This window comes from Macaca thibetana, chromosome 14 (genome assembly GCF_024542745.1).
Source record: "Macaca thibetana thibetana isolate TM-01 chromosome 14, ASM2454274v1, whole genome shotgun sequence".
Lineage (NCBI taxonomy): Eukaryota > Metazoa > Chordata > Mammalia > Primates > Cercopithecidae > Macaca > Macaca thibetana.
This window is the reverse complement of record NC_065591.1, coordinates 75047380-75074742: the sequence shown is the minus strand read 5'-3', so window position 1 is coordinate 75074742 and position 27363 is coordinate 75047380. Positions and strand designations below refer to the sequence as shown.

At 37.8% G+C, this 27363-nt stretch overlaps 1 protein-coding gene across 5 annotated transcripts in view; it reads left to right on the top strand.

Annotated features, from left to right (window-relative positions):
• CCDC90B (coiled-coil domain containing 90B) overlaps positions 1 to 20881 on the top strand; it is a 695243-nt gene extending 674362 nt beyond the window's left edge. For 2 of the 5 annotated variants that reach the window (XM_050755892.1, XM_050755893.1), the window contains 8 exons: positions 4089 to 4208; positions 5167 to 5270; positions 8157 to 8258; positions 8907 to 8948; positions 9034 to 9105; positions 9198 to 9251; positions 16687 to 16801; positions 20392 to 20881. In XM_050755892.1, the coding sequence (XP_050611849.1) occupies positions 4089 to 4208; positions 5167 to 5270; positions 8157 to 8258; positions 8907 to 8948; positions 9034 to 9105; positions 9198 to 9251; positions 16687 to 16801; positions 20392 to 20447 (665 nt within the window). In that variant the 3' untranslated portion in view covers positions 20448 to 20881. Of the gene's footprint in view, positions 1 to 2892; positions 3255 to 4088; positions 4209 to 5166; positions 5271 to 8156; positions 8259 to 8906; positions 8949 to 9033; positions 9106 to 9197; positions 9252 to 16686; positions 16802 to 20391 lie in introns of those variants that run through there. The other 3 variants (XM_050755896.1, XM_050755895.1, XM_050755894.1) reach the window with 2 other exon arrangements.
• The last annotated feature ends 6482 nt before the right edge of the window (positions 20882 to 27363 follow it).

Here is a 27363-nt window from a genome sequence, read left to right as displayed (position 1 = left end):
AAACACTGATTCTGGGCACTTCATTTCCCCTACCTATTAATATGGCTGCGAAGACTTATTTATTTATTTATTTATTTTTTTTTGAGACAGGGTCTCTGTCACTCAGTCTCGTGTGCCTTGGTGCCATCTCGGCTCACTGCAACCTCTGCCTCCCAGACTCAGGTGATCCTCCCACTTCAGCCTCTCAAGTAGCTGGGACTACAGGCACATGCCACCGTGCCCAGCTAGTTTTTGTAATTTTTGTAGGGACAGGATCTTGCCATGTTGCCCAGGCTGATCGCGAACTCCTGGGCTCAAGCGATCCGCCTGCCTTGGCCTCCCAACTGCTAGGATTACAGGCATGAGCCACTGCACCTGGCCTGTAAAGACATTCTTAATGAGCGCTTATGCATTGAACTGCTCATGACCAGTTGGAATAGTGATTATGAAACCCTACTATGAATATCCAATGGTTTTTCCAGTTGCTTATGGCTTCCAAAGTGGAGTGAAACCCAAAGTTCTACTGCCAGTGGGTGTCAATACCTACCTCATAGGATTGGGAGGACTAAGCAAAATATTATGTGAATATCTTAGCACATTTAAGGAATAATGTTTTACATATCCTTCTGCATTCTCAGCTCTCCTTAGCCCCATAATAAATAGAAGCCAAGAGAATAGCAAAGGCAGCCCGTGCCTAGATTTTGCTGATTTCATTCATCCTGTCTGGATAACTTCTTTAATATTTAATGTAGCTGTACCATCATCCAAATAGCCATTCTTGATCCTTTATTCTCAAGGAGGGCCAAATGCGTCTCCTTTGTATTATTCATCATTGTGTATACATAATGCCAAGCACAGTGCCTTTCATTCAGCAAGTATCTATGGAGCATCCAGATTTGTGTAGGCATTGGGGATTCAGTAGTGAGCAAGAACAAATGTGGTCCCTGCTCTCAAGAACTGTATAGTTTAGTGCAGGGGTTGACAAACTTTTTCTGTAAAGAGCCCAATAAATATTTCAGGCTTTGTAGGCTGTAAGGTCAGTCACAACTATTTGCTTTGCCACTGTAGCATGAAAGTAGCCATAGATTAATCCATAAATGAATGAGCTGTGTTCTAATAAAACTATCTAGTTCTAATGAATAAAACTAGAAAAACAGGTGGTGGTAGTCTACAGGCTATAGTTGGCTGACCACTGGTCTCTTGGGGAGACAACTGAGAGTCACATAAATGTGTAAATTGTGAGAGGGTTTGCAAAAGAATCCTATGCAGTACTATGAAAAACCATCACAAGAGAGACATAACCCAAAGGACTCGTCAGGCTTTCCAGAGGAAGAAACATTCAGACTGAGCTCTGAAGGATAAACATGAGCAGGCAAAGAAAAAGAGAGCTTTCTGAACAGGGCAGGGGCTGGGCAAAGGCCCTGAGAAGGTAAAGCACATGGCATGTTTGTGGAATTAAAATCAAAGAGCCCTTGAAAGCAGAGGACCAGAGAGAGCATAGCAGGACATGAGACGAGCTACACCCTACAAAGATTTATTGGCTTGTTAAGGTATTTGGTCTGTATCCCAAATTTAGTAGGAAGCTGCTCTTTGTGTAAGGTATTCAGAGTGTTTGTTGACTAAGTCAGAGGAACTGTACTAATCCGCCTAGCTATGAGACCATAAGATCTTGGACTAATTACAGACAGTCCACAACTTAAGATAGTTTAACTTAAAATTTTTCGACTTTATCATGGTGCAAAAACAGTATGCATTCAGTAGAAACTGTACTTTGAATTTTGATCCTTTCCTAATCTAACAATAATGCATTGGCAGGGGCAGCAAGCCGCAGCTCCCCCAGTTAGCCATGGATCACAAGGGCAAATAACCAATACTTAGTATTGCCAGGGTTTTTTGGGTTTTGTTTTTGCATCCCATAATGTTTACAAAATGCCCATTTGGGTGTCTACATGAAATATTCAACACTTTATTGTAAAATAGGTTTTGTGTTAGATGATTTTGGCCAACTATAAGCTAATGTAAGTGTTCTTGGCGTGCTTGAGGTGAGCCCAGCTAAGCTGTGATGTTCAGCAGGTTAGGTGTATTAAATGCATTTTCAGCTCAGGATATTTTCAATTTATGATGGATTTAATGGGACATAACCCTTTTATAAGCTGAGGAGCATCCATACTTAGCCCTGAGCCTCAATTTACCTCATCCATAAAATGAGAATTTTAAGGATGGGGTAATAGATGTGAAAACAGTAAAATATTATATAAATGTTATTACTGATTTTTTTTCTAAATCCAAATAAACTTCTAATCAGGGATATGTAACTAAGAGTACCATCACTACTCCTAATGCAGTTGTTATTGAAATTACTGAAATCTGCCCCTTTTCCTCTAATTTTTCTTTTTCTCTCCTACCTTAGGTCTGATATTTACACACAAAGGCATGTTTCTTTACTAGATGACATTCAAGTGAAAAAGATTACTGACCAGTGTACCAATATGTGTGTTTTAAAACATTGCTCCACTTTTATTTACAGCTACTTGCTTTTATCTCTTCAGTTAAACAGAATTTTTTGGAGTATTTTAATAAATCTTTTATCATTTGAATTTAGAGTTTATTGTTAGGTTTTTTAAAAAAACAATATCTCTTTCCTGCCTTCTAGTCTATAAAATCAGTGAGAACATCATTCATGTCTGGTTTTGCTTATCATTTTACCCCTGTGCCTGGCACAAGTTCTAGCACTCAATAAATATTCATTAGGCTAGAAGGATATAAAGAAGGAATCACATTTGTTCTACACAGTACTGGTGGAAAAATAATGCCTGAAGTTGCAGTCTTTTTTTTTTCTTTCTTTCTTTCTTTTTTTTTTTTTTTTGAGACAGAGTCTCACTCTGTTGCCCAGGCTGGAGTGCAGTGGCGTGATCTCAGCTCACTGCAAGCTCCACCTCCCAGGTTCACGCCATTCTCCTGCCTCAGCCTCCCTAGTAGCTGGGACTACAGGTGCCTGCCACCATGCCTGGCTAATTTTTTTGTATTTTTAGTAGAGACGGGGTTTCACTGTGTTAGCCAGGATGGTCTTCATCTCCTGACCTCGTGATCCCCTGACCTTGGCCTCCCAAAGTGCTGGGATTACAGGTGTGAGCCACCGCATCCGGCCTGCAGTCTTTTAAATATCTAGATATTTTAAGTGGCTTAGGATAAATAAGAGAAACAGCATGGAGTGTAAGATTTGAAGTCAGAAGAATCTGAGTCTGAATCCTAATTCTACCATTGGCTCTGTAAAGGTAACTCCTTTACCTTTCCTAGAAGTTGTTTATGGGCAGAGTACCTTATAATAAATTCATCAGCAATATACAGAAAAGGTCTTTACTGTGTCTAGGTTAAAACTTGGGGAATTTATTGAAATAGGACAAGAAGGGTTATTTCAGAAATGAGAATTTTTTCTTAGGGTTCTTATGTTGATACCAGTAAATATGCCCATGATTTCAAATCAAATTCATTGATTGCATCAACAGTAAAACTTTGTGGCCCAACTATGTGCCAAAGCACTGTTCTAGGTGCTAAAGATAGAGTAGTGAAAACCACAGTCAAAGCATCATGGAACTTCCATTCTGATCCAGAGATACAAACAGCAAACAAGATAATTTCATATTGGAACTGAGAACTATGTAGGAAATAAACTGTGGATATATAAGTGAGTGGGAGTATGGAAAGCTACTTTAAACAGGGATGTAAGTGTAAAAAATTTTCATAGCTCTTGAAAGACTGAGCACAGAGAAGAATTGAATTGTGTAGTTTCTGCTTTACAGTAAGTAGAGCTGAGGTGGTGATATCCAAAGCATTTGATGTGTTTTATTACAAGTTTATACTAACTCTTAACATTCCTGAATACCAAAGGAGGGAAAAGAAACATTTATTGAATGTTTAGTATGTACAGAAAAAAGTCAGAGACTTTTCAGATAAAAGAGAGGCTCAGAGGAGTCAATTAACTTGGGTGAGATGACAAAACTAGAAGAGCTGGAACTATATCATAAATGGATGGGGAAAATGCTTTGTAAGCTAAAGTAGGAAACCTTTATCAGTTACTATAAGAGAAAAAAAATGTCTTCTCTTTTCAGACTTCTTCACCACCACAACCAAGGAGGGATATGATAGGCGGCCAGTGGATATAACTCCTTTAGAACAAAGGAAATTAACTTTTGATACCCATGCATTGGTTCAGGACTTGGAAACTCATGGTGAGAAACATGGATACCTCCTGAAAGAAGAAAATTAATAGCACTCATAATAATTGCCTAGTCAAGACAGTATCACTGTTATGAACAATTAAGAGTATTTAAATAGACAATCCAATGAAATATTTTATAGTCACTAAAAATGATACTATTTGAGAAATATTTACTGATATGAGGAATGTTCAAGATATGTTAATTAAAAAAAGCATTGAAATATGTACAGAATGATTCCAATTAAGTGAAAAAGAAACTAGTTTCTAGGCTAATATAAAGTCCATGTGGAAGTACAAATGTTTGAGATTAAAAAATCGGAAAATAAGCACAAAAAATTACCTGATATCAAAACAGTAAATTATGTGATATTAAAGGAATAGACTAATAGAACAAAATGGTATTCAGAGACACAGACATGAATTTAATGTGATGAAGGCATTACAAATTAGGGAAAGGAAGGACTATTTAATAAATGAGATAATAAATGACTAGCCACTGGGAAAAAATATATTAGATCCCCTTACTGAAAACTAAATTTCAGATAGATGAAAAGCTAAATAAATGTAAAAGAATAAGCAGTTTTATAGAAAAAAGGGGGCAAATGCTATAAACAAGCATAACACAGAAAAATAAATATAAATAACAAAAAGTATATGTAATGCTTAACCTCTCTACCAACCAAGGAAATGCAAATTTAAGTAACATTAAAATAACAATGTAATACAATTTTTTTTGCCAATTACTCAAAATAAAAAGTCATGTCTAGTGTTAATGTAGATGTGGGGAGATACAGAATGGGAATTAAAATTGTAGAGTACTTTTGGAGAGTAATTTAGCATTATCTGTCAATTTTTAAATTGTAACCATTATTTTAAAAAGAGTATAACAATTTAAATGTTGAGGAGTTACTCTCGCTGTTTATTTTGATAAGGATATACACTTTAAAATACCTATTTGCTGCCTACAGGATTTGACAAAACACAAGCAGAAACAATTGTATCAGCATTAACTACTTTATCAAATGTCAGCCTGGATACTATCTATAAAGAGATGGTCACTCAAGCTCAACAGGTAATACACTGATTACTAACGCTTCTGATACTTTCATTAGACAGTCATTTCATAACTACGTCTCTGTCTACCTAGTGACCTTCCAAACACACTCGTATCTTCCTTGTTCTCTCTAAAGGGACCACACACACACAAAAAAAACACTGAATAAAGTCAGTATTTAGAGAGACTGAATAGTTAGAATAGTTGTAATAATGTTGTGGTAACAGAGATGGTATTTTGCCAAATCTTTGATGGGATGAGATCATTATATTGTGTTATTCATGAGTGGTGGTAGATTGTTAGTGAAACAACTTTTTCCCTCAAGAAAGCTCACCACAGAAGAGCTAATCTTTCTATATGTTAAGTATGTTTTATTGCTGCTATACATACATATTGGTTAATTTTCACAGACATAGCTGGAAAGGACTTACATGACTGAGAAGGACTTTATAAATTCCCTAAGACGCCTTAATTTGACTGAATATAAAAATCCTAAAGTCAAATATAAGAATTTAACATGTAAGAGGCACAATGCTGTGTATTTTTCATATATTATTTAATCTCTAACAACCTTGAAAAGTAAGCAGAATTCTATTTGGCCACTGAAGACAGGCTTAGAGAGACTGAGTAATTTACAGGAGTTTTCACTGTGGTGATATGGACAAAAAGCAATAATTTTACATAAAGGACTGAATAAATGAGCTTCACTAGAATAATTTCATACTTGATATGAAACTAAGTCAGCTAGCAGGATGGGGGGAGAAAATAAAGTAATAAAGTCTTCTTATTCTGAGAATTTGATTATATTGTGATTCTGATTCAAATCTGAATATTCTCTGATGGCTCCATAGTAGTTACAAAAATCACACTTTTAATATATTTGGCTACTTAACAATGGATTATGTCTTTACATTTAAAGTTGTTAAAGATGGACACCTGTGCAGTTTTGTAGGCTTTTTGAGTCTGTATTTAAAGAATGAGGTAAAAAGAAGCTCTTAAGAGCCACATTAAGGCCGGGTGTAGTGGCTCACGCTTGTAATCCCAGCACTTTGGGAGGCTGAGGTGAGCGGATCACTTTAGATCAGAAGTTCGAGGCCAACATGGCAAAACCCTGTCTCTACTAAAAATACAAAAAAAAATTAGCCACGCATGATGGTGGGTGCCTGTGGTCCAAGCTACTCGGGAGGCTAAGGCATGAGAATTGCTCAAACTCAGGAAGCTGCAGTGAGCCAAGATCATGCCAGTACACTCCAGCCTGAGTGACCGAGCAAGGCTCTATCTCAAGAAAGCCACAATACAATCCCTTATTTTCAGGTTCAGACTCCACAAGTATGAAGTCTGTAATTAGCTTTCCAACTTTTGCCTATGTAATAGGCAAAAATCTCAGTAATAAGAATACATTATTTTTAATGTCATATAATTCCTTTATAGTGATATTTGGGGCAAACAGGACTGCCAGCCCCTAGAGGCCACATCTGTGTGACTTCTGAATTAATTCTCATAAATATGTCAAACAGAATTGAATAAAATGAACAACCCTCCTGAGTAATATATGAGGGTTAGAAAAGGCATGCGTCAGCAATGTCTGTTGTACACAGTTAAAAACTTTTATATAAGAAGTCCAAACTTCCTCCACATTAATACATTAGCATTAGACTATCGTGCTTCAGTCATTAGTTCTCTGTCCCATCGGTAATAATAGTTAACATTTCAGTGATAACCATATGCCAAGTACTATCTTAAGCATTATACATACATAATCTCATTTAATCCTCAGAACAACTCTTTAAGGTGTACCAGGTACTGTTACTATTTCCATTTTACCAATGAGGAGACCAGAGAAGTTAAATGACTTGCTAGCATCTCACAGTAAATGGCAGAGTTTGGATTCAAAGCTCGACAGCCTGACTCCAGAACTCATACTGTTTTTTGGGGGGGCTTTCTTGTTTTATTTCTAAACCGTTATACAGAGTCCTTAATAAGGTTGTACCTCATCTGCTTTTTCTTTTGGTAAAGGATAGATAAATTAGCAAGCTACATGATTTTAAGAAGTGTAGTGCTACAGGTTGAATATCCCTTATCTGAAATGCTTGAGACCAGAAGTGTTTTAGATTTCAGATTTTTTATTTTGGAATATTTCCTTTACACTTACCAGTTGCACATCCCAAATCTGAAATCCAAAATACTCCAATGCACATTTCCTTTGAGTGTCATGTCGGCACTCAAAAAGTTGCGGATTTTGGATTTCGGATTTTTGGATTAGGGATATTCAACCTGTAACAGTTATATTTTCTTTGTAAGACTGTCTTAAATCATTTCTACAAAATTGTCCTCCCTAATGAAGCAAAAGCTTATAGATCTATCAGGTAAATGCTACCTTTTCTTTCACATATTCTTTGTAGTGCCAAATATAGGGAAGATACCCAGGAATTTAAACAAAATTGGTTATGTTGTGCTGACAAAGGGCAATTATTTTAACTACATATCTATTTTGTTTTACTATCTGACTTCTGAGTCGTATCCAATACCATGGAATTTTCCAGTGGTAGAAAATCTCAAAATCAAAGTAATAAGAGATAAAACCCTTTCCATTTGGTTATTCAAAAAACAAGAACAAAACATTATTGTTTTGAGGAACTCTTAGGGTCTAAGGAAGCATTTTATTGAGATTCTTTTCATTCAAAGACTTACACATTTCTCTCCCCTAGGAAATACCTTTTTCTTCCTTGAATCTTTTTCTTTTCATATTGATATTTCAGATATGTAAGTTTCATATTTACTTAACCAGTCAGCATTATACCTTGTAGCATGTTAACAAATGCATTTAAATTTCATGAAAAACAATTCCATAAATAAAAGATGGCTTTCTGTGGATCACTAGGTTATTTTTTTTTTGTTTTCTAGGAAATAACAGTACAACAGCTAATGGCTCATTTGGATTCTATCAGGAAAGACATGGTCATCCTAGAGAAAAGTGAATTCGCAAATCTGAGAGCAGAGAATGAGGTGATGCAAATTTTAATTTATTACTCATAAAATAACTGATCTCATAATAAGCATCCTACTTAGTGAATAAGTTAATAAGACCAACTAATAATTCCATGTGGTTAGTAAACAATAAGTTTTTAGATTTAAAAAGTACTATTTGTTTAACCATACCTAATCTTTTTCTATATAAATCATAGTGCTTTGCATACTGATAAGAATAAGAGTTACATTTATACATATAAAACCACATAAAACAGAAAATCTTTGAGCTATGTGTATAAAATTTCTATATAATGGTTTCAGAGCTGAGAGTAATGTGGCATTTTCTATTTTATTTAATCCTGTACTAAATGTCTTTGTGACTTAAGAGAAAAGTGTATTTCTGTAATTAAGTCAGAATTTTAAGTTATGTTATCCACTGTGGCTTTTTAAATTTAGAAAATCAATTTTTAAAAGTATAATACAAAAACAAATGCATTTTGCTCGTAACAATTATTTTCTGAATACAGTGGCTTACTAGTTTCTTTTGAAGATTTTTTTCCTTATCAATTGTGTATTAGAAATCCATAGATTGTCCAAATTTTGGTAATCTAGGGTTTCAGATTTTTTTAATCATAATATAGATTTGGTTTAATGCTAATTACATGTGATCTTTCCTGTACCTAGAAAATGAAAATTGAATTAGACCAAGTTAAGCAACAACTAATGGTAAGTGAATTTTTTCCTAGCTGTTAATTTCAGAACAAATATTCATAATAAGATCCTTTTTTAAATATCTTTATTTTCTTTAAAGCATGAAACCAGTCGAATCAGAGCAGATAATAAACTGGATATCAACCTAGAAAGGAGCAGAGTAACAGATATGGTATTGTGCTTTTAAATGTACTTTCTTGGTTACTTACTCCTTTTTAATTTTAGTCTTTTTTTTTTAACTTCCTGCTGCTTCATATCCTATAGTTTACAGATCAAGAAAAGCAACTTATGGAAACAACTACAGAATTTACAAAAAAGGTAAGGTAATATGTAAAAATGTCTCTTTTGTACAGTTCTTGTGCCTTGTATAACTGCTTTTATGTGTACCAGTTTATAAGTTTGGACTTTTAAAAACTAGCCCTGTAGAATCTCTGGCTTCCTCATAACTATTATAGTTAGCCAGCACTTCCGGGGAACCTGGCACCAAGTAGATCGTCATCCATGAGCCATGACCTTGAAGTAAGAATCAAGCTTTCCACATAGTGTGCCTTTTTAAACTAAATTACTTCTATAATAGAAAATAACTATTTTTTGGGCTAGGCACAGTAGCTCACACCTGTTAATCCTGCACTTTGGGAGGCTGAGGCAGGAGTTCAAGACCAGTCTGGGAAATAGAGCAAGACCCTGTCTCAAAAAAAAAAAAAAAAAAGAACTATTTTTTAAAAGACAAAGATTCACTATTGGTATTTCATAATTGGTACTTAAATGAGTGCCTAGGTTCAGTTAAATAATTATCTTAAGGTTTTAAGGCCGGGCGCGGTGGCTCACGCCTGTAATCCCAGCACTTTGGGAGGCCGAGGCGGGCGGATCACAAGGTCAGGAGATCGAGACCACGGTGAAACCCCGTCTCTACTAAAAATACAGAAAATTAGCCGGGCGCGGTTGTGGGCGCCTGTAGTCCCAGCTACTCGGGAGGCTGAGTCAGGAGAATGGCGTGAACCCGGGAGGCGGAGCTTGCAGTGAGCCGAGATCGCGCCACTGCACTCCAGCCTGGGTGACAGAGCGAGACTCCGTCTCAAAAAAAAAAAAAAAAAAAAAAAAGGTTTTAAAAAAGCTATATATTAATAATATATAAACACTCATATTTAGTGTTTATTAATGTGCCAGATACCATTTTACATGCTTTACTTATATCTGTTACATCTGTCAATTAACTTAATATTCATACCAGTTTGTGTGATGTAGGCACTATTATTCCCATTTAAACAATTTGGAAAATGAAGCACAGAGGGGTTAAGGTCCCACAGTTAATAAGTGATGTCACTAGGGAAAGAACCTGGATTCTAAATCCCTAACTTGGAAGTACTGTTTTCCTTCTCAGTAATGCTACAATGTAATCATGACTTCATCTCTGTGGCTTGAGTAAAACCCAGCTTTCTGACTTAGCTCTGTCCTTTTCTTAAAAGTTCAAAGCCATTTGTCCACATTCTAACGGAAAATATATCACTCTTGCTTATAATTTAATAGAAGAGAAGGTCACATTTGTTCTTTCAGAGATCTTACTGTCTTCCCTTACTTCTTGGCCAGATAAAGGAGACAAGCAATGAAATCATCTTATATATTTAGGTATCAAATATGTTATTATGAGGTTTTTAGAATATGCCCAGTATGTGATACTCCTAAAAGATGATCTCCAAATATGAAAGTAGAAGGAATGTAATTCGTCAGTTTATAGTGTTTTTTTATAATTTTTTTTTGATACTTTAAGTTCTAGGGTACATGTGCACAACATGCAAGTTTGATACATAGGTATACATGTGCCATGTTGGTTTGCTACACCCATCAACTCATCATTTACCTTAGGTATTTCTCCTAATGCTATCCCTCCCTCAACCCCTCACCCACCAACAGGCCCCACTGTGTAATGTTCCTGTATCCAAGTGATCTCATTGTTCATTTCCCACCTATGAGTGAGAACTTGTGGTGTTTGGTTTTCTGTCCTCGTGATAGTTTGTTGAGAATGATGGTTTCCAGCTTCATCCGTGGCCCTGCAAAGGACGTGAACTCATCCTTTTTTATGGCTGCATAGTATTCCATGGTGTATATGTGCCACATTTTCTTAAACCAGTCTGTCATTGATGGACATTTGGGTTGGTTCCAAGTCTTTGCTATTGTGAATAGTGCCGCAGTAAACATATGTGTGCATGTGTCTTTATAGTAGCATGATTTATAATCCTTTGGGTATATACCCAGTAATGGGATGGCTGGGTCAAATGGTATTTCCAGTTCTAGATCCTTGAGGAATCACCACACTGTCTTCCACAATGGTTGAACTAGTTTATAGTCCCACCAACAGTGTAAAAGTGTTCCTATTTCTCCACATCCTCTCCAGCACCTGTTGTTTCCTGACTTTTTAATAATTGCCATTCTAACTGGCGCGAGATAGTATCTCATTGTAGTTTTGATTTGCATGTCTCTGATGGCCAGTGATGATGAGCATTTTTTCATGTGTCTATTGGCTACATAGATGTCTTCTTTTGTGAAGTGTCTGTTCATATATCCTTTGCCCACTTTTTGATGGGGTTGTTCTTTTCTTGTAAATTTGTTTGAGTTCTTTGTAGATTCTGGATATCAGCCCTTTGTCAGAAGGGTAGATTGCAAAAATTTTCTTCCATTCTGTAGGTTGCGCATTCACTCTGATGGTAGTTTCTTTTGCTGTGCAGAAGCTCTTTAGTTTAATTAGATCCCATTTGTCAATTTTGGCTTTTGTTGCCATTGCTTTTAGTGTTTTAGACATGAAGTCCTTGCCCATGCCTATGTCCTGAATGATATTGCCTAGGTTTTCTTCTAGGGTTTTTATGGTTTTAGGTCTAATATTTAACTCTCTAATCCATCTTGAATTAATTTTTGTATAAGGTGTAAGAAAGGGATCCAGTTTCAGCTTTCTACATACGGCTAGCCAGTTTCCCAACACCATTTATTAAATAGGGAATCCTTTCCCCATTTCTTGTTTTTGTCAGGTTTGTCAAAGATCAGGTGGTTGTAGAAGCATGGTGTTATTTCTGAGGCCTCTGTTCTGTTCCATTGGTCTGTATCTCTGTTTTGGTACTAGTACCATGCTGTTTTGGTTACTGTAGCCTTGTAGTATAGTTTGAAGTCAGGTAGCGTGATGCCTCCAGCTTTCTTCTTTTTGCTTAGGATTGTATTGGCAATGCAGGCTCTTTTTTGGTTCTATATGAACTTTAAAGTAGTTTTTTCCAATTCTGTGAAGAAACTCATTGGTAGCTTGATGGGGATAGCATTGAATCTATAAATTACTTTGGGCGGTATGGCCATTTTCATGATATTGATTCTTCCTATCCATGAGCATGGAATATTCTTCCATTTGTTTGTATCCTCTTTTATTTCGTTGAGTAGTGGTTTATAGTTCTCCTTGAAGAGGTCCTTCACATCCCTTGTAAGTTGAATTCTAGGTATTTTATTCTCTTTGTAGCAATTGTGTATGGGAGTTCTTCACTCATGATTTGGCTCTCTGTCTGTTATTGGTGTATAAGAATGCTTGTGATTTTTGCACATGAATTTTGTATCCTGAGACTTTGCTGAAGTTGTTTAGTTTAAGGAGATTTTGGGCTGAGACAATGGTGTTTTCTAAATATACAATCCTATCATCTGCAAACAGGGACAGTTCGACTTCCTCTTTTCTTAATTGAATACCCTTATTTCTTTCTCTTGCCTAATTGCTCTGATTGGCCCGGCCAGAACTTCCAACATTATCTTGAATGGGAGTGGTGAGAGAGGGCATCCTTGTCTTGTGCTAGTTTTCAAAGGGAATGCTTCCAGTTTTTGCCCATTCGGTGTGATACTGGCTGGGGGTTTGCATAAATAGCTATTATTATTTTGAGATACATCCCATCAGTACCTAGTTTATTGAGAGTTTTTGGCATGAAGGGCTGTTGAATTTTGTCAAAGGCCTTTTCTGCATCTGTTGAGATAATCATGTAGTTTTTGTTTTTGGTTCTGTTTATATGATGGATTACGTTTATTGATGCATATGTTGAACCACCTTTGCATCCCAGGGATGAAGCCGACATAATGGTGGTGGATAAGCTTTTTGATGTGCTGCTGGATTCGGTTTGCCAGTATTTTATTGAGGATTTTCGCATCAATGTTCATCACAGATATTGCTCTAAAATTCTTTTGTTGTTGTGTCTCTGCCAGGCTTTGGTATCAGGATGATGTCAGTCTCATAAAATGAGTTAGGGGGGATTCCCTCTTTTTCTGTTGATTGGAATAGTTTCAGAAGGAAACTATTTTGTACAGCTCCTCTTTGTGCCTCTGGTAGAATTTGGCTGTGAATCTGTCTGGTCCTGGACTTTTTTTGGTTGGTAGGCTATTTATTATTGCCTCAATTTCAGAGCCTGCTATTTGTCTATTCAGGGATTCAACTTCTTCCTGGTTTAGTCTTGGGAGGGAATTTATCCATTTCTTCTAGATTTTCTAGTTTATTTGCATAGAGGTGTTTATAGTATTCTCTGATGGTAGTTTGTATTTCTGTGGGGCTGGTGGTGATACCCCCTTTATCATTTTTTATTGCATCTATTTGATTCTTATCTTTTCTTCTTTATTCGTCTAGCTAGCGGTCTATCAATTTTGTTGATCTCTTCAAAAAACCAGCTCCTAGATTCATTGATTTTTTTGAAGGGTTTTTTGTGTCTCTATCTCCTTCAGTTCTGCTCTGATCTTAGTTATTTCTTGCCTTCTGCTAGCTTTTGAATGTGTTTGCTCTTGCTTCTCTAGTTCTTTCAATTGTGATGTTAGGGTGTCAATTTTAGATCTTTTCTTCTTTTTCTTGTGGGCATTTAGTGCTATAAATTTCCCTCTACACACTGCTTTAAATGTGTCCCAGAAATTCTAGTATGTTGTATCTTTGTTCTCATTGGTTTCAAAGAACATCTTTATTTCTGCCTTCATTTCGTTATGTACCCAGTAGTCATTCAGGAGCAGGTTGTTCAGTTTCCATGTAGTTGAGTGGTTTTGTGTGAGTTTCTTAATCCTGAGTTCTGATTTGATTGCACTGTGGTCTGAGGGACAGTTTGTTGTGATTTCTGTTCTAAGTCTCTAAGGACTTGCGTTATGAATCTGGGTTCTCTTGTATTGGGTGCATATATATTTAGGATAGTCAGCTCTTCTTGTTGAATTGATCCCTTTACCATTATGTAATGGCCTTCTTTGTCTCTTTTGATCTTTGTTGATTTAAAGTCTGTTTAATCAGAGACTAGGATTGCAACCCCTCCTTTTTTTTTTTCTTTCCATTTGCTTGGTAGATCTTCCTCCATCACTTTATTTTGAGTCTGTGTGCGTCTTTGCATGTGAGATCGGTCTCCTGAATACAGCATACTGATGAGTCTTGACGCTATCCAATTTGCCAGTCTGTGTCTTTTAATTGGGGGCATTTAGTCCATTTACATTTAAGGTTAATATTGTTATGTGTGAATTTGATCCTGTCATTATGATGTTAGCTGGTTATTTTGCCCATTAATTGATGCCCTTTCTTCCTAGCATCAATGGTTTTTACAATTTGGCATGTTTTTGCAGTGGCTGGTACTGGTTGTTGCTTTCCATGTTTAGTGTTTCCTTCAGGAGCTCTTGTGAGGCAGGCCTGGTGGTGACAAAAATCTCTCAGCATTTGCTTGTCTGTAAAGGATTTTATTTCTCCTTCACTTATGAAACTTGGCTGGATATGAAATTCTGGGTTGAAAATTCTTTTCTTTAAGAATGTTGAATATTGGCCCCCACTCTCTTCTGGCTTGTAGAGTTTCTGCCAAGAGATCCACTGTTAGTCTGATGGGCTTTGTGGGTAACTCGACCTTCCTTTCTGGTTGCCCTTTAACACACTTTTTCCTTCATTTCAACCTTTGTGAATCTGACAATTATGTGTCTTGGGGTTGCTCTTCTCGAGGAGTATCTTTGTGATGTTCTCTGTATTTCCTGAATTTGAATGTTGGCCTCCCTTGCTAGGTTGGGGAAGTTCTCCTGGATAATATCCTGAAGAGTGTTTTCCAACTTGGTTCCATTCTTCCCATCACTTTCAGGTACACCAATCAAACGTATATTTGGTCTTTTCACAGACTCGCATATTTCTTGGAGGCTTTGTTCATTTCTTTTTACTCTTTTTTCTCTCACCTTGTATTCTCACTTTATTTCATTCATTTGATCTTCAATCACTGATACCCTTTCTTCCACTTGATCAAATTGGCTATTGAAGCTTGGGCATGCATCACAAAGTTCTGATGCCATGGTTTTCAGCTCCATCAGGTCATTTAAGGTCTTCTCTATGCTGTTTATTTTAATTAGCCATTCATAATCTTTTTTCAAGGTTTTTAGCTTCCTTGCGATGGGTTCGAACATCTTCCTTTAGCTTGGAGAAGTTTGTTATTACCAACCTTCTGAATCCTGCTTCTGTCAACTCGTCAAAGTCATTCTCCATCCAGCTCTGTTCCATTGTTGGCAAGGAACTGCAATCCTTTGGAGGAGAAGAGGCGCTCTGATTTTTACAATTTTCAGCTTTTCTGCTCTGGTTTCTCCCCATCTTTGTTGTTTTATCTACCTTTGGTCTTTGATGTTGGTGACCTATAGATAGGGTTTTGGTGTGGATGACCTTTTTGTTGATGCTGATGCTATTCCTTTCTGTTTGTTTTCTTTCTAACAGTCAGGTCCCTCAGCTGCAGGTCTGTTGGAGTTTGCTGGAGGTCCACTCCAGACCCTGTTTACCTGGGTATCACCAGCAGCGGCTACAGAACAGCAAATATTGCTGCCTGATCCTTCCTCTGGAAGCTTCATCCCAGAGGGGCAGCCACCTATATGAGGTGTCTTTCAACCCCTACTGGAAGATGTCTCCCAGTTAGGCTACACGGGGGTCAGGGACCCACTTGAAGAGGCAGTCTGTGTGTTCTCAGAGCTCAAACGCGGTGCTGGGAGAGCAACTGCTCTCTTCAGAGCTGTCAGAGACATTTAAGTCTGCAGAAGTTGTCTGCTGCCTTTTGTTCAGCTATGCCCTGCCCACAGAGGTGGAATCTAGAGACAGTAGGCCTTGTTGAGCTGTGGTGGGCTCCGCCCAGTTCAAGCTCCCCAGCCACTTTACCTACTCAAGCCTCAGCAATGGCAGACACCCCTCCTCCAGCCAGGCTGCCGCCTCACAAGTTCCATGTCAGACTGTTGCGCTAGCAGTGAGCAAGGCTCCGTGGGAGTGGGACCTGCTGAGCAAGGTGCAGGAGAGAATCTCCTTGTCTGCTGGTTGCTAAGACCTTGGGAAAAGCACAGTATTTGGGCGGGAGTGTCCCGTTTTTCCAGGTAGTCTGTCATGGCTTCCCTTGGCTAGGAAAGGGAAATCCCCTGACCCTTTGCGCTTCCTGGGTAAGGCAACACCCTGCCCTCCTTCAGTTCACCCTCTGTGGGCTGTACCCACTGTCCAACCAGTCCCAATGAGATGAACCAGGTACCTCAGTTGGAAATGCAGAAATCACCCATCATCATCTGCATCAGTCACACTGAGAGCTGCAGACCGGAGCTGTTCCTTTTTGGCCATCTTGGAATGCTTAAAATTTTTTTATACCACTATGCTTTTACTGTTTCCCCAATTAAGACTTTTGTATCACAATTAGCCCATAAGTGAGGGTTTCTAATGTAAATGCTTTTGTCCATTTAATACAAAGGAACAAAATTAAGTTCTCTTATTTATTCTGGTTTACTACAGGATACTCAAACCAAAAGTATTATTTCAGAGACCAGTAATAAAATTGACGCTGAAATTGCTTCCTTGAAAACACTGATGGAGTCTAACAAACTTGAGACAATTCGTTATCTTGCAGGTAAGACTGTCAGAGAAAGAAATTGCCGCCATCTCATTTTCCTGTTAGTTCCTACCTACCAAGGTAACTGAGCAGGCACAGGAGAAAAAGGAGGAGCTATAAAACACGGCTCCTTTATTGCTTGGTCCCCTGTAGTGCTTAAAGAAGGTTCTAGTCTTAGGATATTTGTTGGATTATTGGGTTTTTTTTTTTTTAATACTTCTAATTTTTATTATAACAGATTCCAAATTAGACACAGCCAAAGGAAGGAACATATAGGGTGTAGTATGGGACAGTTCTAAATGTTAAGCTGCTTTCATCCTCACAGATAGATGTGTTACCCTTCAGAATATAAGTTTAGCAGGCAATTCTGCAGCTTACTAATAGAAAAAGCATGTGAATATAAAAGAAATATATAAACACAAGCACAAAAATGATAGAAGGATAAACTCTGTATTCTACAGTGAAAAAACAAAATGAAAATTTTCTTTGTATTGCTTATGTTCTTCCATAAAGATTTGAATGAGGTTAGAGAAAAAAGATCAAAAAAGTAGATATAAGCCCATTAAAAACCTGGAGGAGGGGGAGATGACCTTACCTTAAATCAACTGATTCAGCACAGATACTACCCCAAAATTAGATTATTTGTCACATACTGAGCTCCTCAGGTACCATTTGACCTGACCCAATTACAGGGCCCAGCCCAGTGATTTAGAAAGAATGCCCTAGTCAACTATTACTTGTCTTTTTTCTTTCCTTTTATAAAAAGTAATGTATTTTCATTATAAACTATTCACAGAATTCAAAAGCAGTAAAAGTGAAAGCACCTCCCCATGTATATTTACTATTAGTAGTAAACATTTTCTAGTCTTTTTCTTCTATATATAAACATCTTATATACTTTATAAAAATAATTAGATCACGTATTTTTTATAGTCTACAACTTTTAAAAATTTGACCAAATGTCCTATTTCTTTCCACATCAATACACACAGACATCTTTTTATTAGAAAGCACAGTATTCCCTATATGAAAATGCTGCAATTTATATATCCAGTCCTCTATTAACAGGCATTCTCCCTCCAGTTTTTCATTATTAAGGACAATACTGTATTGAACAGCCATATATATGTGTTACGTTTGAGTAAATATACATACACACACACATATCTTTGTACCCCCATGCTAGTATTTCTATATAACAACTTGCTATGTACATTTAAATTTTGGGGTCAAAAAGATATGCACATTTAAAATGTTTGATATTAACAAATTGCTGTCTAAAAGAAAACTGCTGGTTTATACTCTTAGTCATTTTCTGGGCAGTCACCACTGATGTTGAGGTGCCAGCAGGGTTGAAGATGGAGCCCCCAGCCATCAGCTGAACCATGGAAGGGGCACAAGTAAAATAGCCTACCTACAAGCATAATTGGAATCAGAACTTACTGTTTACATCTGTGAATGTGTGCCTCAATTTCTCATACCAGCTTTCTCCATAAGTTGGAAACATTAGCACCTAGACTCTTTTATCATTCCACTTTAATCAGGAGAGATTGCCCTCTTTGCTTAGTTCCAATTTGTGAAATCCTCAGAAAGAAGTCTGAATGGTTCATCCTGGGTCAGACACCACCTTTTGATCCAGAACACTGCCACCAAGGAATAATAGCAATTTCCATTTAATCTATGTAGATAATGTGGCAGATTTTGCTCTTGGCAGATAAATAATGAAAGCTTATGTTTACAGAGTGCTTAAAATGTACCAGGCACATGCTCACCTAAGCATTTTACATATATGTAGAATGTCTCCCTAGACAGGGTATAGAGGATAAACAGCAAACTTAAATAATTTGGAGATGGCTCCATAGTTACTACAACAATAGCCATGAGAAATAAAAGCTGAAATAACAGCAGCAAGACATGAGAGAGAAACTTAAATGTAGTAATGATTGTATACTCTACTGAACGAACAAAATACCTCCCACCTCACAATAAGTAAGTGTTCATTTGGTTATCTAAAACTTAATTTATCAGCTGTTGAATCAGCAAGGATGTAACCACTTAGATAGCACTATGTGACTCAAATAAATGACAGATTGAGTCTTTCAGGTGTCACAGTATGTAATAAGGATAACAAATTTTTTGTGTGTTTTTTTATTAAAAGAAAAAAAAAACGGCGTTGGAGTCAAGTACACTTAGTCTTTTTTTGTTTGTTTGTTTTTTTGAGATGGCGTCTCACTCTGTTGCCCAGGCTGGAATGCAGTGGTGCGATCTCAGCTCACTGCAACCTCCGCCTCCCAGGTTCATGCCATTCTCCTGCCTCAGCCTCCCAAGTAGCTGGGACTACATGCGCCCGCCACCATGCCCAGCTAATTTTTTTTTTGTATTTTTAGTAGAGACGGGGTTTCACCGTGTTAGCCAGGATGGTCTCAATCTCCTGACCTCGTGATCTGCCTGCCTCGGCCTCCCAAAGTGCTGGGATTACAGGCGTGAGCCACCGTGCCCAGCCCAAGTACACTTAGTCTTAAATCCTGCCTCCACTATTTGCTAGCGATGTAATTGGGTATATTACCTCGTCTGTACAACAGGGATAATACCACCAATCTCCTGGTTACTGTGTAATTGCTCAGCATACTAGCATACTACCCGACACGTGGCAAATAGTAGCAGGATCAAATGGGAGAATATATAATTGCCCAGTGGCAGTAAGACTAGAAACTTTGTGTTATTACTTCTCAAATGTCCTTCTCTGTATTTCTTAGAGATGCCTAATCCCATTTATTAAAACTGAGACAATGATCTTATCATTAACCAAGTTTCAGTAAGTAGTAGGATCAAATGGGATGGTGTACAAATGGGTTTATACATTATAAATAACTTTACTTTGAAAGGCTAATTTCTTGTGTCTTTATTCACAAAAGTTTTCTCTTCATCTCTAACTTGTTTGTTTTTAAAATTCATTCATTGGTATTTTAAACAAACTGGAAACTAGGGAGTCCCTAAAGGCCACACACAGACTTACCTTCTAAAAGCTGGGAAAACTGAATTTTTTTTTAATCCAAAATTATGTAACATAAAGTACAGGTAGTATATTAACTATTTTAAAAACCTGATGCTGCTTCTGCCTTTTCTTCTACCTCATTGAGTTTAAAGAGTTTTTATTAAGATTTTTTTTTAACAATTACGAGAAATTATTTTAAAATGCACTGAAAAGGCAATTAAAATTCTCTTCTCATAGATATATGTATATTTTACTAGCCTAACTACATAATTTTTAATACAAGAAAGATTTCATTTATCATGAGATCTGAAGTTAGAGCTTATAATTATTTATAGTAGTCAATAATGCTAATGTTAATGATTTTAAATACAGTTTATATGTTCTAAATGACATATAATTTACATTTGAATATACAGGTGCTTTTAAGAATTGGGCATTAATGCTGTCCTTAAGAATGTCTTTCATCCTTAATTTTCTAGGGAATAAAAAACAGGATAGAAAATTGCTTGGATTTCCTGTTTTTTTGCTCTTCACTTAAAGATAACATTATTCTCATTAGCTCTGCAAAATAATACAAATACAAGACCTATAACACAGTTTCTTCTTTTCACAGCTTCGGTGTTTACTTGCCTGGCAATAGCATTGGGATTTTATAGATTCTGGAAGTAGTAGTAATGCTCATACTGCCATGGCTGTTGGCTTCTTAGAACACCAAACCAGGAGAGATTTACTTTGAACATTGTCAGTTGCAGCAAAAATTTACTACACAAGATTATTCAAAGTATATATGGACTAAAAGAGGAATATTTTAGAAAGAGATATTTTGTCTTTATTGTGTGTGTCTTTAGTATATTGAAAAGCTGTCATTCAGACCTGGTTTGAGATGGAAGAGCATTTCGTCCTTTTTGATAGTTCATAGAAATCGAACCAGAGTTTTCTTGTGTTTGCTTGAACAATTGTGTAAATCATACAGGATTTTGTTGGTATTGGTTGAATATTTGAAAACTATTCCCTAGCCTACATATTTATTACTGAATTAACTTTCCTGATAACCATTGCATAATTACATTTTTTTTTATAAAATAAAAGACTATTACAACAAAGTTGTGTGGGTTTTAAAAGTGACTTACCATATAGCGGGAGATTGATTTCTTTTTGGTAATGAACTAAAACAATAAATTTTAAAATGATTGATAGGCCAGGTGCAGTGGCTCACACCGGTAATCTCAGCACTTTGGGAGGCTGAGGCAGGCGGATCACTTGAGGTCAGGTGTTCTAGACCAGCCTGGCCAACATGGTGAAACCCTGTCTCTACTGAAAATACAAAAATTGGCCAGATGTGGTGGTGCATGCCTGTAATCCCAGCTACTTGGGAGGCTGAGGCAGGAGAATTGCTTGAACCTGGGAGGAAGAGGTTGCAGTGAGCTGAGATAGCGCCACTGCACTCCAGCCTGGGTGACAGAGCAAGACTCCATTTCATAAATAAATGTGTGCTTTAGTGCAAATGTACACCACTTAATATGAAATCTGTAGAGGTGCTAAATATTGAGCTCTGATTATTACATGTATTTTTAAAATATCTGATACTCAAAAACCAGTTTATCCCTGCTTCTTAATCTAGTTTAAGTTAACCCATCTTAAATTTATTACATAAAACAAAGCTTTCCTTAATGACTTAAATTCAGCAAACATTTATTGATATCTAGTACCTACTCTCAAGAAACTCATAGGAAAATTTAAATTCTAGTTTTGTTATTAGATGTATATTTTTTCTTACAAAGTAATATCTATTAGTAAATCATAAGTAATTTCAAAGAAATTTTAAAATGTCCTTTTCATCTTAGTTCTTCAGTTTTATCCAGATCAAGAAGACAAGACCAAAAAGTAAACATTTTGATTTCATAATGCCTTGGTAATAGCTATAAAAGTTGGACAAAATCAGTTATTCAAAATAACCTTGTCATTTGTTTAGCTATAAACAAACAGGGAATCTGCAGCATAGAGTAGTCAAGAGATTGGTCCATATGGTCCAGTGAGTTAGAGAGTCAGAGGCTTTCCAACTATATTTTCCTCAAAAATCTAACTGCTGATTTATTTTCAAAAGAAAAACTCTTGACATTATCCTGTTGCATTCTGATTCATTTTTATCTCACAATCCTATTGCCTAAGAGAGTTCTTAGCACATTGTACATGAATTTCTACTGGGTCAATTAATAAGTGACCATATATATTAAAGTCCACTGTAACAAAGTACACTGCATTTGTTCAATTAACCAGTATGACTGCCTGCTATATGCCAAACAGCATGCTAGTCCCTTTGTGCACAGAGATAAACATGGTTTTATTCTTATTGAATTGATAATCTTAGTGAAGGAGAGAGACATTAAGCAAGTAAATAAATTAGTAGTCTGTTAAGATTTAAAATACTCTAAAATATTAAGAGGGAATGTGTCTCTCCTCCATGTGAAGGAAGCTCCAGTAGCATAACATTATCGTCATTCTTCATCCCCTTATCCAGTCTGCCCTGGGTAAAGTGACTTGCCCAACTGTAAATCTAGTAGAAGAAACAAGGCGCAATTAGCCTACTTCCTCCCCACTCCTATTTGGGACCAGCCTATCTGAAGAGACATTCATTCTATTCTGCTTCTGTGGGATCAGGCTCTGCCTCTGCAGAGACAGGGTCTCATGTGTTGCCAGGCTGAAGTGCAGTGACTATAGGCATGATCATCTTTAGCCTTGATGAACTTCTTGGCTCAAGCAATCCTGCTGCCTCAGCCTCCAAAGTAGCTAGGACTACAGATGTGTGCCACTGTGCTCAGCAAGAGAATATGGGTTTTATCTTAAGGCCAGTAAGCTTCCTATCACTGAACTCTAGAATTGGACAGATTTACCCTGTCTCAAGCATTGCTCTACTGGGCCAGACCCTTAACCTGCTGAACTGGTTTCAGCAATCAAATGCACTGTTGTCACAGCAAACTATTTCTGGTGATATTAGGTCAGAATGACTTTAGTATCCACATGAAGTACATGCAAGCGTCCAAAGGGTGGGCAGTCTATGGAATGGTGAGATGGCTGCTGCCACGGAAGCCCAAAACCAGTGACAGATCTTCAGGGGGAGACGAGCGACACAGCTGGCCCCAAGAGAGTCATAAATCTTTCCTAGCTCATGGAGGGAAGAGAAGAGAAAAGAGAGGGGGGTAGGAAAAAAGAGGGAATTGAAGTCAGAACTGAACTGAAAAGCCATAGCTGTTTTTTAGTTGGCCAAGCACTACTACTCTTTAAGATCAAGGGGAAAAAGAGGAAAAACTAAAGCTAAGTGTTTCTTATCCTGACCAATCTGCCTCTTCTCTATATTCTTAAAAACCTTGCAGTTATGTCATTTGAAAAAAAAATTTTTTTAAACATATCCACACTAGAAGTGAAGGGTACTCTCTAGAAAGTGAAAGACATAGAAGATGGCCGAATAGGAACAGCTCCAGGCTATAGCTCCCAGCATGAGCGACACAGAAGACAGGTGATTTCTGCATTTCCAACTGAGGTACCGGGTTCATCTCACTGGGGCGTGTCAGACAGTGGGTGCAGGACAGAGGGTGCAGCCCACCGAGTGAGAGCCAAAGCAGGGCGAGGCATCGCCTCACCCAGGAAGTGCAAGGGGTAAGGGAATTCCCTTTCCTAGCCAAGGGAAACCATGACACACAGCACCTGGAAAATTGGGTCACTCCCACCCTAATACTGTGCTTTTCCAAGGGTTTGAGCAAACGGCACACCAGGAGATTTTATCCCACACTTGGCTGGGAGGGTCCCTCACCCATGGAGCCTCTCTTATTACTAGCACAGCAGTCTGAGATCTAACTGCAAGGTGGCAGTAAGGCTGAAGGAGGGACGCCTGCCATTCCTGAGGCTTGAGTAGGTAAACAAAGTGGCCAGGAAGCTCGAAAAGGATGGAGCCCACCGCATTCAAAGAGGCCTGCATGCCTTTGTAGACTCCAGCCAAGTGTAGACTCTGGAGATAAGGCATAGCCAGGGACAAGGCACAGCCAAACAAAAGGCAGCAGAAACCTCTGCAGATTTAAATGTCCCTGTCTGACAGCTTTGAAGAGAGTAGTAGTTCTCCCAGCATGGAGTTTGAGATCTGAGAAAGGACAGACTGCCTCCTTAAGTGGGTCCCTGACCCCAAGTAGCCTAACTGAAAGGCACCCCCAAGTAGGGCAAACTGACACCTCACACGGCTGGGTACCCCTCTGAGCCGAAGCTTCCAGAGGAATGATCAGGCAGCAACACTTGCTGTTCAGCAATATTCACTCTTCTGCAGCCTCCACTGCTGATACCCAGGCAAACAGGGTCTGGACTGGACCTCCAGCAAACTCCAACAGACCTGCAGCTGAGGGTCCTGACTGTTAGAATGAAAACTAACAAACAGAAAGGACATCCACACCAAAACCCCATCTGTACATCACCATCATCAAAGACCAAAGGTAGATAAAACCACAAAGATGGGGAAAAAACAGAGCAGAAAAGCTGAAAATTCTAAAAATCAGAGTGCCTCACCCCCTTCAAAGGAATGCAGCCCCTCGCCAGCAACAGAACAAAGCTGGATGGAGAAAGACTTTGACAAGTTGAGAGAAGAAGGCTTCAGATGATCAAACTTCTCCGAGCTAAAGGAGGAGGAGATTCAAACCGATCACAAAGAAGCTAAAAACCTTGAAAAACGAATGGCTTAGACGAATGGCTAATTAAACAATGTATAGAAGTCCTTAAATGACCTGATAGAGCATGGCACAAGAACTACATGACAAATGCACAAGCTTCATTAACTGATTCAATCAACTGGAAGAAAGAGTATCAGTGACTGAAGTTCAAATGAAATGAAGCAAGAAGTAAAAATAAAACAAAGAAAGAATAAAAATAAATAAACATAAAAAATAAAACGAAAGAGTAAAAATAAATGAACAAAGCCTCGAAGAAACATGGGACTATGTGAAAAGACCAAATCTACGTCTGACTGGTGTACCTGAAAGTGACAGGGAGAATGGAACCAAGTTGGAAAACACTCTTCAGGATATTATCCACGAAAACTTCCCCAACCTAGCAAGGCAGGCCAACATTCAAATTCAAGAAATACAGAACACCACAAAGATATTCCTCGAGAAGAGCAACTCCAAGACACATAATTGTCAGATTCACCAAAGTTGAAATGAAGGAAAAAATGTTAAGGGCAGCCAGAGAGAAAGGTCAGGTTACCCACAAAGGGAAGCCCATCAGACTAACAGTGGATCTCTTGGCAGAAACTCTACAAGCCAGAAGAGAGTGGGAGGCCAATATTCAACATTCTTAAAGAAAAGAATTTTCAACCCAGAATTTCATATCCAGCCAAACTAAGTTTCATAAGTGAAGGAGAAATAAAATCCTTTACAGACAAGCAAATGCTGAGAGATTTTGTCACCACCAGGCCTGCCCTACAAGAGCTCCTGAAGGAAACACTAAACATGGAAAGGAACAACCGGTACCAGCCAGCGCAAAAACATGACAAAATGTAAAGACCATCAATGCTAGGAAGAAACTGCATCAAATAACAAGTAAAATAACCAGCTAACATCATAATGACAGGATCAGATTCCCACATAACAATATTAACCTTAAATGTAAATGGGCTAAATGCTCTAATTAAAAGAGATACAGACTGGCAGATTGGATAAAGAGTCAAGACTCATCAGTTTGCTGTATTCAGGAGACCCATTACATGTGCAGAGACACACATAGGCTCAAAATACAGGGATAAAAGATGATCTACCAAGCAAATGGAAAACAAAAAAAGGCAGGGGTTGCAATCCTAGTCTCTGATAAAACAGACTTTAAACCAACAAAGACCAGAAGAGACAAAGAAGGCCATTACATAATGGTAAAGGAATCATTTCAACAAGAAGAGCTAACTATCCTAAATATATATGCACCCAATACAGGAGCACCCAGATTCATAAAGCAAGTCCTTAGAGACTTACAAAGAGACTTATACTCCCACACAATAATAATGGGAGACTTTAACACCCCACTGTCAACATTAGACAGATCAATGAGACAGCAAGTTAACAAGGATATCCAGGAGTTCAACTCAGCTGTGCACCAAGCGGACCTAATAGATATCTACAGAGTTCTCCACCCCAAATCAATGGAATATACATTCTTCTCAGCACCACATCACACTTACTCCAAAATTGACCACATAGTTAGAAGTAAAGCATTCCTCAGCAAATGTAAAAGAACAGAAATTATAACAAACTGTCTCTCAGACCACAGTGCAATCAAACTAGAACTCAGGATTAAGAAACTCACTCAAAACCACTCAACTACATGGAAACTGAACAACGTGCTCCTGAATGACTACTGGGTACTTAACGAAATGAAGGCAGAAATAAAGATGTTCTTTGAAACCAATGAGAACAAAGATACAACATACCAGAATCTCTGGGACACATTTAAAGCAATGTATAGAGGGAAATTTATAGCACTATATGCCCACAGGAGAAAGCAGGAAAGATCTAAAATTGACACCCTAACATCACAATTGAAAGAATTAGAGAAGCAAGAGCAAATACATTCAAAAGCCAGCAGAAGGCAAGAAATAACTAAGATCAGAGCAGAACTGAAGGAGATAGAGACACAAAAAACCCTTCAAAAAATCAATGAATCCAGGAGTTGGTTTTTTGAAAAGATCAACAAAATTGATAGACTGCTGGCAAGACTAATAAAGAAGAAAAGAGAGAAGAATCAAATAGACGCAATAAAAAATGATAAAGGGAATATCACCACTGACCCCACAGAAATACAAACTACCATCAGAGAATACTATAAACGCCTCTATGCAAATAAACTAGAAAACCTAAAGAAATGGATAAATTCCTGGACACATACACCCTCCCAAGACTAAACCAGGAAGAAATTGAATCCCTGAATAGACCAATAAGAAGCTCTGAAGTTAAGGCAATAATTAATGGCCTACCAACCAAAAAAAGTCCAGGACCAGACAGATTCACAGCCAAATTCTACCAGAGGCACAAAGAGGAGCTGTACAAAATAGTTTCCTTCTGAAACTATTCCAATCAACAGAAAAAGAGGGAATCCCCCCTAACTCATTTTATGAGACTGACATCATCCTGATACCAAAGCCTGGCAGAGACACAACAACAAAAGAATTTTAGAGCAATATCTGTGATGAACATTGATGCGAAAATCCTCAATAAAATACTGGCAAACCGAATCCAGCAGCACATCAAAAAGCTTATCCACCACCATTATGTCGGCTTCATCCCTGGGATGCAAGGGTGGTTCAACATACGCAAATCAATAAACGTAATCCATCACATAAACAGAACCAAAAACAAATACTACATGATTATCTCAACAGATGCAGAAAAGGCCTTTGACAAAATTCAACAGCCCTTCATGCCAAAAACTCTCAATAAACTAGGTATTGATGGGCCGTATCTCAAAATAAAGAGCTATTTATGACAAACCCACAGCCAATATCGTACTGAATGGGCAAAAACTGGAAACATTCCCTTTGAAAACTGGCACAAGACAGGGATGC